The 15,516-nt window shown below is 44.6% G+C and overlaps 3 protein-coding genes across 3 annotated transcripts; all 3 read left to right on the plus strand.

The window, feature by feature from the left end:
* The first annotated feature begins 1,533 nt into the window (after positions 1–1,533).
* abhd6a (abhydrolase domain containing 6, acylglycerol lipase a) lies at positions 1,534–8,480 on the plus strand. Its single transcript, XM_056438168.1, has 9 exons — positions 1,534–1,909; positions 3,257–3,372; positions 4,571–4,730; positions 4,824–4,937; positions 5,476–5,608; positions 5,709–5,866; positions 6,082–6,136; positions 6,853–6,953; positions 7,828–8,480. Exons 2-9 carry the CDS (start codon positions 3,266–3,268, stop codon positions 8,005–8,007), a joined length of 1,008 nt encoding a protein of 335 aa, XP_056294143.1. The 5' UTR covers positions 1,534–1,909; positions 3,257–3,265; the 3' UTR covers positions 8,008–8,480.
* A 655-nt stretch (positions 8,481–9,135) lies between these two features.
* Positions 9,136–14,312, plus strand: rpp14 (ribonuclease P/MRP 14 subunit). The gene is made up of 6 exons (XM_056437547.1): positions 9,136–9,222; positions 12,798–12,937; positions 13,102–13,186; positions 13,865–13,941; positions 14,040–14,118; positions 14,225–14,312. Exons 2-6 carry the CDS (start codon positions 12,846–12,848, stop codon positions 14,279–14,281), a joined length of 390 nt encoding a protein of 129 aa, XP_056293522.1. The 5' UTR covers positions 9,136–9,222; positions 12,798–12,845; the 3' UTR covers positions 14,282–14,312.
* A 1-nt stretch (position 14,313) lies between these two features.
* LOC130208430 (hydroxyacyl-thioester dehydratase type 2, mitochondrial-like) lies at positions 14,314–14,978 on the plus strand. The gene has a single exon (XM_056437546.1). The coding sequence runs from the start codon at positions 14,314–14,316 to the stop codon at positions 14,782–14,784; it is 471 nt and encodes a 156-aa protein (XP_056293521.1). The 3' UTR covers positions 14,785–14,978.
* The last annotated feature ends 538 nt before the right edge of the window (positions 14,979–15,516 follow it).

Raw genomic sequence — 15,516 nt, forward strand, 5'->3', positions numbered from 1 at the left:
ATACCCTCAGAGACTTGGGATGTACCCTAAGCGACTTGGGATGTACCCTCAGAGACACGGTACGTACCCTCCGAGACTTGGGATGTACCCTCAGAGACTTGGGATGTACCCTAAGAGATGTGGAATGTACCCTAAGCGATTTGGGATGTACCCTCAGAGACTTGGGATGTACTCTTAGAGACGAGGTACGTACCCTCAGAGACTTGGGATGTACCCTCAGAGACTTTGGATGTTCCCGAAGAGACTTGGGATGTACCCTAAGCGACTTGGGATGTACCCTCAGAGACTTGGGATGTACCCTATAAGACTTGGGATGTACCCTAAGAGACTTGGGATGTACCCTAAGTGACTTGGGATGTACCCTAAGAGACTTGGGATGTACCCTAAGAGACTTGGGATGTACCCTCAGAGACTTGGGATGTACCCTAAGCGACTTGGGATGTACCCTCAGAGACTTGGGATGTACCCTAAGAGACTTGGGATGTACCCTCAGAGACTTGGGATGTACCCTAAGAGACTTGGGATGTACCCTAAGAGACTTGGGATATACCCGAAGTGACTTGGGATGTACCAGCTAGATGTTCCGACATTTGTGGGATGTCCAAAATAAGTATAAAGCAGAAATAGTAGTTAGTTCTTTCGTGGTGGATGGCGGAAATGATAACTGTTTCCACGGAGTTGAGCCACGGAGATAAGCCCCGCCCCCTCTAAGGCGCGAATGAAGCCAAAAGCCACAAATAGTCAAGGAGTAAACTCACGCGGGTGAACACAGCATAAAGGACTTGGGGTGTACCCTCACACACGCCTTTGTAATATTGCTGGCAGCACCTGAACGCATCGCACTCCTCTCGCTGCTCTTTCCCTTTAAATTAGTGATGGTGAGATGAAGCCTCATGAGGCATCGAACCACTTCAGCCGATTGGTTCGAGAAAGGGTTCATTTCTCGAAGCTTCATGTGCTCACGAAACCACCTACTGGCCAAGTGCATAATCACAGGCAGCTGTATCTGAACCACATAATGTGATGCATTGGATTTTTGTGTCTGTTATGGCTGTTGGGAATGACTATGAATGACAAAAATGTATGACCAAATCATTTCTGTACATAAATTATCACATATGTGCATAATAAAATATTTTTTGAATGTATTCTGTGTGTGTAAATGTTCCCAAAATGGTAGTATCATATGATATGGCAGGTTGTGTAATAATGTTATTATGTCACTTTAGGAAAATGGCATGGGCTTAAGCAGGCAGAGGACAGTGAACGTGTGTGTGTGTGTGTGTGTGTGTGTGTGTGTGTGTGTGTGTGTGTGTGTGTGTGTGTGTGTGTGTGTGTGTGTGTGTGTGTGTGTAACTAGGGAGAGGGGACTGAATATGCTTGTGTAACTTGGACAGTGATGTACAGGACAAGGGACATTTTATTCATTTTTATTCAGAAATAACAGTTTCTCAACAGTTCCATCTTATCACCTAACCTTCTCTCCTCACTCTCCTAACTCTCCAAACTATCTCTCTCTAAACTCTCCAAACTCTCAACCAACAACCCACATGTTGAATGGAGCCTGAGGGGTTTATATTGCTGTCAAACCTCCCGGCAATATCTGAACCACTTCCCGAAGCAGTCACGTGGTACAGCCGGGCAGCGAGGCTTCGGACGTCATCATTTTTGGCTCCTCCCCTAAATGAAGCAAGCCTCGATACGCGCTTCGAGGAAACGCCCCCTCCATGACTCGACACACGCTTCGAAGCGTCGGCACATCTCGTAACAACACTACTATAAATGCAGATGAAAGGCTGTTGCGTAATTTGGGTGAAAGCGGAGGAGGAAGAGGAGGAAGAGACGGCGGCGGCGGCGGCGACTGAATAGAGGACAGCTCGCGGTGACACAACGAAGAGGAGTCTGACAGGTACAGTCTCACTTATGTGCAGTCGATTAAATAAACATGTTGTGATCAAAATTAACATGCTTCCGCTTCAGCGCCGAACTGTGTTATTCATTCAGTGCGTTAGTAATAAAACACGATCATGTTGTGATCGTGTTTTGAGATGTTTCGTTTTGAAAGAACACGCTTGGAAGGGTTGAAACAGGTTGAAATATCTGCTGGTTCACAAAACTCGAGTTAAGCTCCTTCCTGCCGCAGCACCTTCAGTATAAAATGACATATTTCTTATGAAACTAAGAGGAAACCAGCGATGATCGATAAATATTCCGTTAGTTACACAACTGTGAACTCGCTTTGATTTCGAAACTAATAGATATTTATGTAACTTATATATATTTGTTTTTTAAACAAGAGCAACTTAAGGTCCGGAACTTTTAACCGTGGTTCGAGTTCCTGATATGTGTTTTTTATTTATATTTATTTTGTATCATGTAGAAGTGCACACACACACACAAAAAATCCTTTATTTTATTTTTTTAATTATGAAAAATGTGTGAACATTTTTATTTTTTAGAGGGACACATTAATGTGCCGTAAACGACAACCGGGACATTATAATTAATAATCTGACATTTTGGAATATTTGATCCAGATAAGCCGCAGGGCCCATGGGCATGAAGGGCGCTAGCAGTTACCCTCTGCTTCCAGTCTTTGTGCTAAGCTAGGCTAAGAAAGAAACAAACTTTGTTTTAAAATTATGAATCATGTGAAGTCAAAAAAGCTGCCTCTTCATATGGGTGTTTTCTCAGACTTGACGGATCTCCTCCAGATCAGACAATACACAATTAAGTCACTTGTAGCTGTATTTAAGAATGTCGGGAAGGACAAACAAACACAGGACTTTCACCCAGGAGAACATGGTTCATGTTCCGTGTGAATGTCAACAATTTACTAATTACATTAACTTTAATTAAAGTATGTACAAGAATACATTTACGTAACAAGTATTTTTTCCCTCAACCAAACTATGTTGTTTTTTGTAGCGAATAAGTGTTAACCTCTTTTTAATAAGCGCGATATGGAGATTATACTGTAATAAACAATATGTTTTATCATGTATAAGATCAAAATGTGTGAAAATTGTTATTTTATAGAGGGACACATTAATGTGCCATAAACGACAAGCGGGACATTATAATTAATAATCTGACATTTTGGAATATTTGATCCAGAAAAGCCGCAAGGCCCATGAAGGGCGCTAGCAGTTTCCATCTGCTTCCAGTCTTTGTGCTAAGCTAAGAATGAACCACAGTGCTATTTCACAGAGATGAAAATGATACCGACGTCTGTCTGTGTGTTTTATTTTGAAAGGCGTGTGCAATGATGGAGCTGATACTGCTATCGGGAGGTATTCTGCTTCTCCCGGTCTTCGCCTTCGTCGCCTCCTTCCTGTTCTGGCCTGGAGTCCTTCTCAAGGCCTACAACTGGTAAACACATGCGAGGCATGACTGGTAGTTGGTTAGTTAATTGGTGGATTCCAGGGAGATTGTGTTTTTTTGTTGTTGTGTTTTTGAAAGGAGTCCCATGAAAATGTTCTGACAGCTCCGACTTCGTGAGTTCTAACAAACGTTTGTGTCTTAAAAAAAAAAAACAGTGCATCAAAGTTAGTAATCTGTCCCTAAATATGGACAAATACTGTTGCTGACGTTAGCGACGTTATTTTCCCCCTTTGCCAACTAAAAACACCCATAAGTTCTCAGATCAATCAATTATATGTTCTTCTCAGTTCACCCAAGGCATGAATGTTCTCTAAAGTAATATTTGTTTACAATGTTCCCATAAACAGACCATTAATACAACAATTATATTCACTTTTCTACCAAAAAAATGTTTTTATGCCTCTGCGTTGTTGGCAGCCGAAGCCTGAAGCGGATTTAATTCAAATTTGGCACAAACATCGACTCAAGGTTGACCTGATTTGGAGGTCAGACGTCAAGAGTTCTAATGATAATTTTGACAATTTTGCACAAATATCTCAGTCACAGATGCGCCTCAGGACTGGACTTCAAAGGTGTTTCCCCCCGCAAAAAACGCATTATCTCACCGTTGTACAGATATTTATCTCAGCGTTGTATACTTTGTAATTCATAAAATAATAATGATTTTGTGACAGAACGCTGTCTCTAATCAGCAGTGTGCAATGTCATTGCCTCTAAAAGGTAAACGGTACTTTTATTGTGAAGGAGCAGGGCCTCCAGTGTGACCTGGCCTACTAGACTTTGTCTCATAGCTGTAAAAAAAAAAAAAAAAAAGTAAACGACATGTTGGCCTCTAGCAAGGTTATTGTAGCCATTACACACACACACACACACACATACACACACAAAGTGCTGAGTCACAGTGACGAAATAGTGTTTTTTGTCAGAAGATATATGACATGCGTAAAAAATGTCAAGTTAGAAAACACTGAAACATTACATCATACAGTATGTTATATAACACTATGGACTGAAATAACATGGAACATAAAACATGGCCCGGGTTCCCCTCCCCGCCACCGGGCCCCTCTTCTTTGTGGAGTTTGGATGGTGAACTGACTCGGTCACAATTGTTTGTTTTTTCATTCCCACAACAACAAAAAACATTGCACGCTTGTGCCGTAATTCTCCTTTTTATTTTTTGTAGGTTCTGGCGTTGCAGGCTGGGCCTGGCGGTCCGCTACTCTCACAGCGGGAGCTACCGCTTCTGTTACTGCAGCCGCGGGCCACCAGGGGGCGCCGCGCCGTCGCTGCTGCTGCTGCACGGCTTCTCCGCCACCAAAGACATGTGGCTGCCTCTCGTCAAGGTGGCGCATTTTAGAAGAGAAACATGTCGGGTCCCTTTTCCCGTCGTGGAAACACCGTTTTTTTATTTCAGTGAGTTTTCCTTTCTCCTGCAGTTCCTGCCCAGAGGTCAGCACGTGGTGTGCGTGGACATGCCGGGACACGAGGGCACGACTCGCACCGGCGCCGAGGACTACAGCATCCAGGGTCAGGTCACCCGAATACACCAGGTGTGTGTACATTGTTAGATTAGAGGGAGACATGAAAGCTCCATAATTTACCACCTTTTGGAATATTTGATCCAGAAAGGCCTCGGGGTGTGACGGGCGCTAGCAGTTCCCCGCCGCTTCCAGTCTTTGTGCTAAGCCAGGCTAAAAACACATCGCAGTTTAATGTTTTTTCATTCACATTTTTTCATCTGATGCATTAATCTTCAGCGGGAAAAAAAAAGGCTTCCGCATTATGGAGCGTGTTCGTCTGTTCCTTTTAACCCCGCCTCCCAGCTTTTAGCCCCGCCTCTTCCTCGTGCACAAGATTGGAGGGAGGAGAGTTGACCTCAAAACATCGAGTTAAAGACTTCTCTTCCCATGTTTTTTACATTGGGCTCCTATTGCATCACATGACGGGCCCGCTAATTATGACTTCACCGCTCGGCCCGCGATGTGACATCGGTCTCAAAGCCCGGCTTTCTTCCCCCTCGGCGGAAAAACATTCTGACGTGAGGTGGTTCAACTTTGACCTCCATTCATCTCTCTCTCTCTCTCTCAGTTTGTGCAGAGCGTCGGTCTGGACAAACGACCCTTCCACCTGGCGGGGACATCGATGGGTGGGAACGTCGCCGGCGTGTACGCCGCCCGTTACCCGGCTCAACTGTCCGGCGTCACCTTGATCTGTCCGGCAGGTAAACGTCTGATTAATGTTTCAGTGCTTCTCTCCAGCAGGAGTCAGAATAACAGCCACACCCCTCCCTCCTCCTCCTCCTCCTCCTCCTCCTCCTCCAGGTCTGGTGTATCCGACGGAAACCAAGTTCATCCGTGGTCTGAGGGAGCTGGAGAAGACTCCGGAGGCGGAGTCGATCCCTCTGATCCCCTCCACTCCTCAGGAGCTGGAGGACATGTTGAAGCTCTGCTGCCACAACCCCCTCAACCTCCCCCGGCAGGTAGAGAGCGGCGCTGCCTGGATTAAAATCCTTCATATCATTCATATTTTCCCTCTTACTTTTTTCCATATCTCCAAAACTAAACTAAAACAATCTAGATTGATGAACAGCCGTAAAGGGAAGAGGACTTTTTTGTTGTTGATATGGGTGAACTGTCCCTTTAAGAATCCACACAACAGTATCAAATGACAATCTGTCTCTCTCTGTGTGGCCAGGTTCTGCGGGGTCTCCTTGACAACCGGATCCCCAATAATGATTTCTACAAAGAAGGTCAGTGGTCTCACATCCATCACCAACACCACGTCTGTCCCGATGGACTCGGAGACAACCGGTCTCTCTCTCGATTGTTTTCGTTCACTAATTCATTCCAGCTATTTTTTTATTTTTTATTTTTTTTATTTTTTTACCGTGCTGCTTTTTGACACTTCCCACGCATGTGTTTCACTTTTAAAACCTTTCAGCAGCTACTAGAAAACAATACTCTCCTCTTCCGGGAGGCTTTCCAGCTTCTCCGTGTGAGGGGAGCAAAGTGGAAGCGATTGGAATCAGTTAAATAAAAAACTGTTTTCTGTTGTTGGCCAGACTATACTAGAAAGATGTCATTTTTAAATGAGGGCAGTATTATTTTTTCTTTTTTTAATGTCTTTAAAGGAGCAATGTACAATATTCAGAGCTTTAATATATTTTTTTAAACAACTAATATCGCAATGAAGATGTAGAGTAACGTCGGCCAGAGCGGAGCATGAAGTCGCTCACATAGCCGGGCGTGCTGGGATTTTAGTGCATGTTAGTGCACGTGAGCGTGCACGTGAGCGTGCCTCGCGGGTTATCTCACGGATGGCGGTTACAGCTGATGACGCTGGTTCCCCCTCCACAAAGCACCGTTGGCACTCTCGCCATAGTTTTGCACTGTTAGCGCTGTTAGCTGCTGTCTCAGGCCTCAGTGTAAAGCAGCTTTAATAAGTGTGTGTGTGTGTGTGTTTCAGTGTTCATGGAGCTCGTCGGCGAGAAGTCTCGTCACTCGCTGCAGGAAAATTTGCATCTGATCAGGACCCCCGTGCTGGTGGTCTGGGGGACCGAGGACCAGGTATACATTCTGAATCTCATTGAACTGAATCAAGTTGTATTGATTATGTCGACATGCTGATCTTCAGCAGTTATGTAGCATTTACATTATTTACAAGCGTGAGCGTGCTAACACACTGAATTAGCAAAGTGAACAAACACAAGGTACCGCCGAAGGGAACGACATTCGGTTTGCAGATATTTGGTCATAAATCAAAGTCTTGGATAAGATTAAGATTCAAAGTTTTTTTTCTTCCATTTGGGCGAGCAGTCCAGACCCGTTGCACATCCAGTCCAGGGCTCTCTGAGTCAAGAAGAAACTAGAACGGGCACTCTTTAGAGCGCATACCTTCGCATATCACAAGATTGGGCATTGAATTATGAACATGTTGGCATTAGTTGCATGCCAATTGGATAAAAATTTACCGTGCTATGGTAAAAAGAAGATTTTGACCTTTTCATGACCTTGACCTTTGACCCGATCGATCCCAAAATCTATCAAATGGTCCCCGGATAATAACCAATCATCCCACCAAATTTCATGCGATTCGGTTGAATACTTTTTGAGTTATGCGAGGAACACGCATACAAATAAATAAATACACGGCGATCAAAATGCGAAGGTAATAACACTATAATAAGAAAGAAAGAAAAAACGACGAAATGTTAAGAAATACATGATACAGAAGGTGGTAATATGAACAAGAAAAGTTATAATTCAACGAAATGTTTTAAAATGTAGATATGGAAAGACCGATGAGGTTATCAATACAGCTGCAGCTATAAAAAAAAAAAGTAAACTACAAATCCGCAGCATTGTCTGCTGATCTCCCAAAGGCGTCGCCAAAATACCCCCAAAAAAACATCGAGCTTGTAACGACCCGTCTTCCTCTCAGGTGGTGGACGTCTCGGGCGCGGCGGTGCTGGAGGCGGCGCTGCCAAACTGCCAGGTGGCACTATTGGACAACTGTGGTCACTCTGTGGTGTTGGAGCGGCCCCGGAAAGCCGCCAAGCTCCTCATGGACTTCCTGTCTGCGCAGGAAGTCGACTGCGAAAACACGAAGAAACTTTCCTGAAGAAAAGCGTCTGGATGTTGAAGGTCGAGGAGAATGGCGGTTATGGTGACGTGGATATCTGGTGGTGATTGTTTAAAGTTTTCTATAAGGATTTGTATGTGAAAATGGATGTAGAAGAGTGGGACAGTCAGATATTCCTGATGTTTTTTGGACACAAAGCACCAAGAAGGAGTTATTAATATCTGTTTTAATAGGTAATGTTGAATAAAAACATTGCATGTTTGCATTTTGCACATTTTCTCGATCAGAAAAAACTATATTTAAATATCTTGTGCCGTGTGAACAACAGTTGTTTGTTTGTGTGTGAGGCGACTGCACAATCAACCTCATAGAAACACATTCAGAATGAATGGAACAATGTACTGTGGGTGATTAATGTTTGTACGTGTGCAGACATTACTGAATCATCTAATGTATGTGTTTCTGGACTACAGAAATAAATCTTCTGCAGAATTAAAGTCATTGTTTGCTGACTGATTTCGTATGTAGTACACCAAGAAACCGCCGGGTGGCGATACGTCTTTACAGCTTTATGAAGCAAGTCAAAGAGTAGATAATTCATGATAAGATGTACCACTTCGCAGCACGAACTGCTCCACCTTCTGATGGGTAAATTATAATAGTTATTGATTGTTTTAGGTTCAATGTAATTGGTTGTTTCAAATACTTTGGTTTATTTGGGTGAATGAACCATTTACTATGATATGGTTTTAGTTTAATTATGTATTAACTTAAGATTTTGACCATATCTCAACAATAACTAGTGATGTAGTTATATTTGATTTAATTCCTAATTTTTTTCAACTAAGAAATCAGTTTTGTGAAACTGTTTACATTTTGTGAAATTATCTGCTACTTTTTAGTTTGATTTATAGTGTTTCAAAACGAAAACTACATGACAGGCAAGAACTGCGTCTGTTTTGTATTTATTACTTATTATTATGATAATAAAAAGTATTATGGTTTTACTTGTCTCCGTCCATCTTTCTCTCCCGGTTTATGTCGTTTTGCTAGTTGTGCGAGACCTAAAATACCCCTCATCCCATCTTCCTTTCTTTGGTTATTCCTGGTTGCGCAATATTGAGCGAGTGATCCATCGCACTATTCTACACCTCTTTGGCAGAAGCCGCTGCGTTGACCGCGCATGCGCTGATTCTCCACAAGGGTGCATGGCGATCACAACACGCCGCTATTTCTCAATGTTGGCGTTAGTTGGTGAGTTAAATGCTGGAAAACTTTATGTTTTTTAAATACTTTATCAACAACAAATTAAAATGTGTTTATTGTTCGCTCTTTGTATCGGTCAGTGTAGCAGCTATGAGCTAGCTTAGCTTAAGTTATCCTCTGTTTGACCTCCTGTTAGCTAGTTGTAGTTTCAGTGAGACACGTGTCTCGAGCCTTCATATAAATACCGAAAGTTAATATTTTAGATATTAAACTTGTTATTAGAACGCGTTGTAGACATCCTGTTCGCTCAGTCTGTTATGTGTTCGTGTTGAAACAGCACGTGTTATATCTATCTCATCCTCACAGGTGTTCTTGGTATCGTTCTTTTTTATATGAAGCTAAAAAGTATTGTTTTCCACTTATTATATCCCCTCTGGTAAAATGTAGATATCCTGCTGCTGTCTTAATGTGACTGACCTATGCTGTGACATCTAACTTAGACGGTAGTTTACTCAAGGACTGACTTATTGTACTTCGGTGCAGTTTAGAGGTACTTGTACTCTACTCGAGTATTTCCATTTAATGCCACGTTCTCCTGTACTGGCACGTCTGTGTTCGGCGTCAGGAAGGTGGCCACTACTGGCACTTCTCTGACTAGTGGCAATAGTCTGACCCCTTAGTGGTAGCAAGTCTCCGAATTTTTAAACATATTTTATTCTTTTATCAACAATTGCACATAAACAATTTCATAAAGTGTCAAAAAGTGACGACAGAATATATTTAAATACAATTAAAGTAAGATGCCAGGGGTGCTGAACAAGTGCCGTTTGCTTGCTGCAGTCCTGACGCCTCACTGACATGCCACAGACACACCACTGACACGCCACTGACATGCCACAGACACACCACTGACACGCCACTGACATGCCACAGACACACCACAGACACGCCACTGACATGCCACAGACACACCACAGACACGCCACTGACATGCCACAGACACACCACTGACACGCCACAGACACACCACAGACACGCCACTGACATGCCACTGACCTGACGCCTCACTGACCTGCCACAGACACGCCACTGACACGCCACAGACACACCACTGACACGCCACTGACATGCCACAGACACACCACTGACACGCCACTGACATGCCACTGACATGCCACTGACCTGACGCCTCACTGACCTGCCACAGACACACCACTGACATGCCACAGACACGCCACAGACACGCCACTGACACGCCACTGACATGCCACAGACACGCCACTGACATGCCACAGACACGCCACTGACATGCCACAGACACGCCACTGACATGCCACTGACATGCCACAGTTAGTAATCACACTCACTGTCTCTCACATTTTGGGGGCAAATATTGTACTTTTTTTCCTCCTCCAATACGTTTATTTGACAGTTTTAGTTTCTCTGCAGAATCAGAAATTAATTCATTAAGAGTACTTTTTCTCTTATTTTTATTCTACTAATACTTTACTGAACTCAAATTTAGATCGACTCTGAATCCGTTTCTTATTGCCGAGGAATCTCATGAAAAGACCCAAACCAACAACTCTCTCCATACTTTACGACTTCACTAAATCCAGCCCATGACCTTCAGTGTGTTGTCTTCAGTCTGTTTGACCTTCAGTGTGTTGTCTTCAGTCTGTTTGACCTTCAGTGTGTTGTCTTCAGTCTGTTTGACCTTCAGTGTGTTGCCTTCAGTCTGTTTGACCTTCAGTGTGTTGTCTTCAGTCTGTTTGACCTTCAGTGTGTTTCCTTCAGTCTGTTTGACCTTCAGTGTGTTGCCTTCAGTCTGTTTGACCTTCAGTGTGTTGCCTTCAGTCTGTTTGACCTTCAGTGTGTTTCCTTCAGTCTGTTTGACCTTCAGTGTGTTGCCTTCAGTCTGTTTGACCTTCAGTGTGTTGTCTTCAGTCTGTTTGACATTCAGTGTGTTGTCTTCAGTCTGTTTGACCTTCAGTGTGTTGCCTTCAGTCTGTTTGACCTTCAGTGTGTTGTCTTCAGTCTGTTTGACCTTCAGTGTGTTTCCTTCATTCTGTTTGACCTTCAGTGTGTTGCCTTCAGTCTGTTTGACCTTCAGTGTGTTGCCTTCAGGCTGTTTGACCTTCAGTGTGTTGCCTTCAGTCTGTTTGACCTTCAGTGTGTTGTCTTCAGTCTGTTTGACCTTCAGTGTGTTTCCTTCACTCTGTTTGACCTTCAGTGTGTTTCCTTCAGTCTGTTTGACCTTCAGTGTGTTTCCTTCAGTCTGTTTGACCTTCAGTGTGTTTCCTTCAGTCTGTTTGACCTTCAGTGTGTTGTCTTCAGTCTGTTTGACCTTCAGTGTGTTGTCTTCAGTCTGTTTGACCTTCAGTGTGTTGCCTTCAGTCTGTTTGACCTTCAGTGTGTTGTCTTCAGTCTGTTTGACCTTCAGTGTGTTGTCTTCAGTCTGTTTGACCTTCAGTGTGTTTCCTTCAGTCTGTTTGACCTTCAGTGTGTTTCCTTCAGTCTGTTTGACCTTCAGTGTGTTTCCTTCAGTCTGTTTGACCTTCAGTGTGTTGTCTTCAGTCTGTTTGACCTTCAGTGTGTTTCCTTCAGTCTGTTTGACCTTCAGTGTGTTTCCTTCAGTCTGTTTGACCTTCAGTGTTGTCTTCAGTCTGTTTGACCTTCAGTGTGTTGTCTTCAGTCTGTTTGACCTTCAGTGTGTTGCCTTCAGTCTGTTTGACCTTCAGTGTGTTGTCTTCAGTCTGTTTGACCTTCAGTGTGTTGTCTTCAGTCTGTTTGACCTTCAGTGTGTTGTCTTCAGTCTGTTTGACCTTCAGTGTGTTGTCTTCAGTCTGTTTGACCTTCAGTGTGTTGCCTTCAGTCTGTTTGACCTTCAGTGTGTTTCCTTCAGTCTGTTTGACCTTCAGTGTGTTGCCTTCAGTGTGTTGCCTTCAGGCTGTTTGACCTTCAGTGTGTTGCCTTCAGTCTGTTTGACCTTCAGTGTGTTGCCTTCAGGCTGTTTGACCTTCAGTGTGTTGCCTTCAGTCTGTTTGACCTTCAGTGTGTTGCCTTCAGTCTGTTTGACCTTCAGTGTGTTGCCTTCAGTCTGATTGACCTTCAGTGTGTTGCCTTCAGTCTGATTGACCTTCAGTGTGTTGCCTTCAGTCTGTTTGACCTTCAGTGTGTTGTCTTCAGTCTGTTTGACATTCAGTGTGTTGTCTTCAGTCTGTTTGACCTTCAGTGTGTTGCCTTCAGTCTGTTTGACCTTCAGTGTGTTGTCTTCAGTCTGTTTGACCTTCAGTGTGTTTCCTTCATTCTGTTTGACCTTCAGTGTGTTGCCTTCAGTCTGTTTGACCTTCAGTGTGTTTCCTTCAGTCTGTTTGACCTTCAGTGTGTTGCCTTCAGTGTGTTGCCTTCAGGCTGTTTGACCTTCAGTGTGTTGCCTTCAGTCTGTTTGACCTTCAGTGTGTTGCCTTCAGTCTGTTTGACCTTCAGTGTGTTGTCTTCAGTCTGTTTGACCTTCAGTGTGTTGCCTTCAGTCTGATTGACCTTCAGTGTGTTGCCTTCAGTCTGTTTGACCTTCAGTGTGTTGCCTTCAGTCTGTTTGACCTTCAGTGTGTTGTCTTCAGTCTGAAGTCAGCTGTTGGACCCGTTGCCGTCCCCGAGGCTTTGATAGAATGAGACGCTCCGACTCGGAGGACGAACCTGCAGTTTTCCGCCGGGTCGTGTTGAAGAACGCCTCGCCGCACCACTACATGAAGGTCCGCCTGTGAGTCCTTTGGTTAATTTTTTAATCGTCCGTTGACATCGTGGAGCAAACGTCTGTTTATTGATCCGTGATACGTACACACGTCTGTCAGCGGCCACTGTACTCACACGTTGAACCCACGTGTGTGTGTGTGTATGTGTGTGTGTGTATGTGTGTGTGTTCAGCGCTCTGGAGGACGAGTCGACCCGGCTGAGCGCAGTGGAGCTGAAGCAGTTCATCATCACGGGTCTGACCAGCCTGTACGGAGAGGTGAGATCAAGGGCGCGTCGACGGTTCGATTCCCGCAGAGCGATTGCTCCGAGGACCTCGAGAAGCTCGTTGTGGAACTATTCTGATAATCAATGAATTGAAAGTTTCAACTGAGATTTCTTCTTTTCTTTTTCTTTGTTTTATGAGATAGTAAAAGTGCTCATGAGAACTAGGTGACTGTACTTTGGCGTCAGGAAGATAACATTATTTATCCCCCCCAAAAAATATTTGGGTTTGATTTGTCTTATGAATAATCAAACTATGTGATGTAAAAAGTGATGATGTTTTAATGCATGCATTTGTAGAGCGGTGGAAGAGGTAATACCACATTGTATAAATACTCATTTTCAAGTAAATTTACTGCCAAAGAAAGTCTTATTTTAGTAAGAGTAGCAAAGTATTGGCATCAAAATATGCTTCAAATAAAAAGATAAGTGAGGTGGAGTTAAAATGACCAAATAGACTTTTAAAAAAATATAGAAGCATAAAGTAGCCGAAACAGGAAATTACCTCAAAATGGTGTGTGTGTGTGTGTGTGTGTGTGTGTGTGTGTGTGTGTGTGTGTGTGTGTGTGTGTGTGTGTGTGTGTGTGTGTGTGTGTGTGTGTGTGTGTGTGTGTGTGTGTGTGTGTGTGTGTGTGTGTGTGTGTGTGTGTGTGTGTGTGTGTGTGTGTTTCAGGTGGGAGGAGCACTGACCTTTGACCTGCTGAAGTACGATGAAGACTCCCTCACTGCTTTTCTGCGTGTTTACAGCAAGTGAGTTCAGCAGCTGGAGGAAGATGATGATGACGATGATGATGATGAGGAGAAGAAGAAGAAATGTTCAACTTGTGTGTGTGTGTGTGTGTGTGTAGGGGCTTGGTGAAGCTGTGGAGCTCCCTGACGCTGCTGGGCTCCTACCAGGACCAGGCCTGTGCCTTCAGGGTGCTGCAGGTCAGCTGACCTCTGCTTCAGTCTCTCGTTTGCTCAGAGGCTTCTGGCAGCCGGGGATTCAAACTACCAGCTCATGTTTTGTGTTTTTCTTCCCCTTAAACTTCAGGTGTCTCCGTTCCTGCTCGCACTGACAGGAAATAGCCGCGAGCTGCAGCTGGACTGAAAGAGGAAGAGGAGGATCTGCTCTTCTTCACGATGTCTTTCATCCGGAGCTCCGTTTTGACCAGCCCTCGGCTCCGCCTCTTTCCTCCTCCCCGCCGGCCGCTCCACGTGGGCCAGCGCGCCTCCCTCACCAAAGTGTTCTCCGCCCGCGACGTGCAGCTGTTCGCCGAGCTGACGGGCGACAACAACCCCATCCACCTGGACGCCGCCTACGCCGCCACCACCTCCTTCGAGGCGCCCATCGTCCACGGCGTGCTCATCAACGGGCTGATCTCGGCCGTGCTCGGCACGCGGATGCCCGGCCGCGGCTGCGTCTTCCTGCACCAGGAGATCCGCTTCCCGGCGCCGCTCTACATCGGCGAGGAGGTGCTGGCCGAGGCCGAGGTGCGCAGGATCAAGATGGCGTTCGCCTTCATCGCCGTGACGTGCTCCGTCAGGGACAAGGTGGTGATGCAGGGGGAGGTGATGGTGATGATGCCCGAGAAGGAGCAGCAGAAGGAGTGAGGGGGGGGGGGGGGGGGGGGGTCAGAGGTCAGCAGTGGCGCGCGCCGTCTCCGCATATTTTGTAGTTTATTGATCGGCCACTTTGAGACGTCGAAGCTCTGAGGATTTATTTGTATGTTCTTTTTGTGAGATCTACTCAGTAACTTCTTCAATGTGTAAAATATTGTGTGTGGAATAAAAATCTCTTGAGTTCAGGTCATCGTCTCTACTTGTTCTCCGTGCTGAGGATTTTATATTCTCATGCCGACAGTCGTCTTATTTCTTCCATGTTACTTTGTGTTAATCGGTATGTTTGGCATACCAACTTTGACCCCTCACCTACTCAGTTTCAATTGTATTTATTTTCGTTTCAGACCCTGAACTCACCTTTAGGGGGAAATGTGTCAGCGTTACAGTTTACAATCTTTATTTAAAAATAGATTGTATTCCTCCTTGATCGAATTCCTTTCAAATTCGTCAGAAACGTCCATTTTCACTCGAGGTCAAACTGATTAGGATTTATTTAAATATATAAGGCGGCTTTAGCTCAGTGGGGTAAGAGGGCCGTCCTGCAACCGCAGGGTTGTGGGTTCGATCCCCGCTCTCCCCATTAGTTGCAAGTCGGTGTCTTGAGCAAGGCACTGAACCAGTTGCTTCCCGGGCGCTTCACCGCAGCCCACTGCTCCTTAATAACTAAGGATGGGTTAAATGCAGAGAACTAATTTCCCCTTGGGGATTAATAAAAGTGTATAT

This window comes from Pseudoliparis swirei, chromosome 18, assembly GCF_029220125.1.
Source record: "Pseudoliparis swirei isolate HS2019 ecotype Mariana Trench chromosome 18, NWPU_hadal_v1, whole genome shotgun sequence".
NCBI classification, from domain to species: Eukaryota; Metazoa; Chordata; class Actinopteri; order Perciformes; family Liparidae; genus Pseudoliparis; species Pseudoliparis swirei.

Excerpts from the sequence above, each read along its gene's own strand:
- rpp14 (XM_056437547.1), top strand. The coding sequence starts at position 12,846 with ATGAGACGCTCCGACTCGGAGGACGAACCTGCAGTTTTCCGCCGGGTC. Across the intron at positions 12,938-13,101 it reads CACTACATGAAGGTCCGCCT|CGCTCTGGAGGACGAGTCGA; the intron begins GTGAGTCCTTTG and ends GTGTGTGTTCAG. Across the intron at positions 13,942-14,039 it reads TTTCTGCGTGTTTACAGCAA|GGGCTTGGTGAAGCTGTGGA; the intron begins GTGAGTTCAGCA and ends GTGTGTGTGTAG.
- abhd6a (XM_056438168.1), top strand. The coding sequence starts at position 3,266 with ATGATGGAGCTGATACTGCTATCGGGAGGTATTCTGCTTCTCCCGGTC. Across the intron at positions 3,373-4,570 it reads CTTCTCAAGGCCTACAACTG|GTTCTGGCGTTGCAGGCTGG; the intron begins GTAAACACATGC and ends TATTTTTTGTAG. Across the intron at positions 5,609-5,708 it reads CACCTTGATCTGTCCGGCAG|GTCTGGTGTATCCGACGGAA; the intron begins GTAAACGTCTGA and ends CTCCTCCTCCAG.
- LOC130208430 (XM_056437546.1), top strand. The coding sequence starts at position 14,314 with ATGTCTTTCATCCGGAGCTCCGTTTTGACCAGCCCTCGGCTCCGCCTC.